A 4,038-nucleotide genomic window follows, 5' to 3' on the forward strand; every position below is an offset into this window, starting at 1 on the left:
CGGGGGCGGCTAGCGATTGGCTTGCTAGCCGTATAAGAGGCTTGAGTGGTTTCTGCCCAAGTTGGAGATCTCCGGAGGAGAACCTCACAAGGGAGGACTCCGTAATCATCTTGAGGAGAACTCTAGGTGCGCTGTGGAGTTTATCAAACCCCGCGTGTGCCTTAGAGCTGGCTATAGAGGTCTGATCAACCTCTGGCCTCTCCCCGTCGCCGAGCGCAATCCTTCGACGAACCCCTCTTCCCTGCGCGCAAGTTCCACGAAGCCAACAAACTTCATGTGAGTTTATCCAGAGCTCTGTCCAAGTCCTTACGAGTTGAAACTGGAACTTAAGCGAAGCTTTTCCTGGAAGTCTTTCCAGCCTGCACCGCGACCATCTATGGTGTAAGTAAACGATCTTAAACAACCACTAAGCGTCCGTGCCTAATTCTAGTCCGCCGGCCTGCATTCCCTGACCCCCGTGGCAGGGCTGCTGGCCACAGCCCGCGCCGCGCGAAAGCCCCCGAGAACCTGGGACCGCTCCTGGCCCGCACAGATCTGAGGGGATGTCTGTTCACCAGAGCACCCTAAGGGATGATAAGGACCAGTGGTCATAAACTCCTCCAACAGCATTATAGGCTTGACAATAGGAAAAATGTCTTTACTGTCCGAGTTGCCAAAGCCTGGAATAGGCTCCCTCCATAGGTGGTGCAAGCACCTACTCTGGACTCCTTTAACAAGTCTTTGGATGCTTATCTTGCTGGAATCCTTTGACCCTAGCTGACTTCTTGTCCTTGGGCATGGGGCTGGACTCCATGACCTCCCAAGGTCCCTTCCAGCCCTGATGTCTATGAAATCTATCAAATCCGTTGTGCCTCTGCTGGGGCTTCAGTCCAGTTTGGATCAGGAATGTCTTCATCTGCAAATTAATCCATCATATTCTTTTAGAATCTGATGGTAATGTTTCAGACATGTTGCAACCACCATGGAGCAGGAAATATGTAAGTGGCAAGGATTATTTTATTTTTATTTTTATTTTTGGAGGGGTGGAGTAATTGCATTTCAGAAGATGAACACTTTTTATTTGAAAGCTTGTCTAAATTTATGCCAACCACTAATCCAATAACAGATCACCCCCCGAAAAAATGCTTGTTGTTCTAGGAACTGACACTTAGGGTAGAGCCCCATCTTCGCTCCCAATCAAATCAAGGGCAATGTTAACCCATTCTTTCCCAGGGTACAAGAGCGTACAAGAACATCAGGGAAAACAAAATATGCAATATTATCAAAAAGACTACAAAAAAACACACACATTTTGTTTTGCAATATTGCAGCCCAATACCATATTCTGCCATAGCTCACCGCTATATTCTGTTATCCACACTTTGAGAATCAGTGACATGAAAACAACCACCTCATATTTATTGAACAGCATCCCCTTTTAAACAAGGAAATCAACACCAGTCGTGGTGTAAATCACTGAGGCCAACTTGTCCATGGGGAATTTTCTGAATGGTTGAATATAGATGTAAATGCTGGGTATGAATATTAAACACACCACTGTGACCTAGGCTCCACAAGTAGATATGGCCTTGTGCTTCCCATCTATAGCATGAGCTCTTATGTTGACTAAGATGACAGTGTATGAAATAAATAAGATAATGAAGATTGAGACAAGCATCCCACCATTTGAGACCATCAGTAACTCCACAAAATAGGTGCCAGTGCAGGCCAACTTGATGATTTGAGGGATATCACTGTCACAGGGAGAAACAGAAGGGGGGACCCCAAAATACCAGGGGGTAGCCCCAGGGTCAGGAACACTCAGAGAGGATGGAAAGAAAAAGAAAAGATGAAGGGAGATATTTACCTACAGCGGGACCCACGGTGGAGCCAGAACTGAGGGAGGAACCTGTACGGCTCGTCAGCCGTGCCTTTATACAGTTGCGGCCGGCTGGTGATGTCAGCTGTGATTGCCAGCCAGCGGAAATAAAACAGGACACTGGCAAGAAGGAAGGGGGCAGCAGATTGACGCCGGCAGGGACGCCGGCAGGAGGTGCCTCCCCAAAGCTCTGGCAGGAGCAAGAGGAGCCAGAAGCTGCTTCCCCCAGCAGGGAAGGATGTGCTGGTATGTGCTGCGAGCCAGAGACTGCTGGCTACAGCAAAAGGAGCCAGGAGCTGAAGGTGGCTCCTCAACACTGGGAACCCAGACAAAAGGGCAGAGGGAAGCAGGAAGACCCCGACACCAGTGGCCACAGCAGAGGACCTGGATAGGCCAGTACAGGTCATGGCACCAGACCAGGTGGAACCATTGAGGGCACTGGAGGAGCCAAAGAGTCGCACCAGGTGGGGGATGGGAGACAAGAGCAGCATGAGGGGCTGCAAAACCCGGCATTCGGCGGCGTAGTGTCAACCAAGTGGGGGATGAGGGGACAGTCATCCACCAGAGGACCACAGCGGGCTGAAGAAACCAAAGGCTGGGCAACAAGAGTTAAGAATCGGGGTGGAATCCGCAGGCTACCCCGGCCACACCTAGGGCCGAGCATAGACCCATAGGGTCGAGAGAGAGTTGTTAGCAACTCGGCCAAGGGGCCTAGCAAGGGGACAGTTGGGTCCCTCAAAGGGCAGCATCCTTATAGGCTCGGCAGTGCTATGTTGGCTAGCACTATGGAAGAAAGAGACTTGGGGGTCATCATTGACCACAAGATGAACATGAACCTGCAGTGCGATGCTGCGGCTAGTAAAGCGACCAAAACGCTGGCTTGCATCCATAGATGCTTCTCCAGCAAATCCCGGGACGTCATTCTCCCCTTGTACTCGGCCTTGGTGAGGCCACAGCTGGAGTACTGCATCCAGTTTTGGGCTCCACAATTCAAAAAGGATGTGGAGAAGCTTGAGAGAGTGCAGAGAAGAGCCACGCGCATGATCAGAGGTCAGGGAAGCAGACCCTACGATGACAGGCTGAGAGCCCTTGGGCTCTTTAGCCTGGAAAAGCGCAGGCTCAGGGGTGATCTGATGGCCACCTACAAGTTTATCAGGGGTGACCACCAGGATCTGGGGGAACGTTTGTTCACCAGAGCGCCCCAAGGGATGACGAGGTCGAATGGTCACAAACTACTTCAAGACCGTTTCAGGCTGGACATAAGGAAGAACTTCTTTACTGTCCGAGCCCCCAAGGTGTGGAACAGCCTGCCACCGGAGGTGGTTCAAGCGCCTTCATTGAACACCTTCAAGAGCAAACTGGATGCTTATCTTGCTGGGATCCTATGACCCCAGCTGACTTCCTGCCCTTTGGGCGGGGGGCTGGACTCGATGATCTTCTGAGGTCCCTTCCAGCCCTGATGTCTATGAAATCTATGTCTATGTATCAGTAGTTTATTTTGGTGTATTTTGTGTTGCCCACTTTCGGAGGGGTTGAGGGTCAGAATTTGGGGAGCCTGTTTCTTTTTACATATGCCAGAGGGTGGTTGTTAGCCTTAGGGAAAAGGCGGCAGCCTCGTGGCCCAGGTAGGATACTGCAGGCTGCTTACACTTTAGGCAGGGTGGCTCATCCCTTCCGCAAAAGTGAGCTGGGGCAATGGTCAGGAGGCTGGCCAAGAGGACAACAGACACCCACCAAGGCTGGGTATAAGGGCGAGGTAGAGAGGAGGTGGAGCCTCGCAGAAGACTGCCAGACAGATGTCCCACTGTCAAGAGACTCCGAGTGGTTTGACCCTCCACTGAAGTAAGATTCAAAGTCATGGCAGGTGGGACTGGGGCAGACCATACCGGAAGTGAACACCTACTCGGCGGACCACCAGGGACAGGAAGGTGAACATCATCGAACATCCGGAATAGAGCCACACGTGACCAGATGTTTGAGGCCAGGCGGGCACAATCACAATATAAATTATTCAGGACATAGAGTCCACAAAATGGTAACTGGAGGATCAGACCAATCTGAACAATGGAGCTAATCAATCCACCTACCCATGTCCCAGCCACTAGCTCCTACACACATACCCTGACTAATGATAATCAAGTATCTCAGTGGTTTGTTCATGGCCACATACCAATCAACTG

The 4,038-nt window shown here is 51.0% G+C and overlaps 1 protein-coding gene across 1 annotated transcript in view; it reads right to left on the bottom strand.

Annotated features, from left to right (window-relative positions):
• LOC106723149 (olfactory receptor 6M1-like) overlaps positions 1–3,794 on the bottom strand; it is a 43,193-nt gene extending 39,399 nt beyond the window's left edge. The window contains exon 1 of the mRNA XM_014526943.1: positions 3,745–3,794. Coding sequence (XP_014382429.1) covers positions 3,745–3,794 — 50 coding nt within the window. The remainder of the gene's footprint in view (positions 1–3,744) is intronic.
• Between the last annotated feature and the right edge of the window lie 244 nt (positions 3,795–4,038).

Source organism: Alligator sinensis, unplaced genomic scaffold (genome assembly GCF_000455745.1).
Source record: "Alligator sinensis unplaced genomic scaffold, ASM45574v1 scaffold949_1, whole genome shotgun sequence".
Lineage (NCBI taxonomy): Eukaryota > Metazoa > Chordata > Crocodylia > Alligatoridae > Alligator > Alligator sinensis.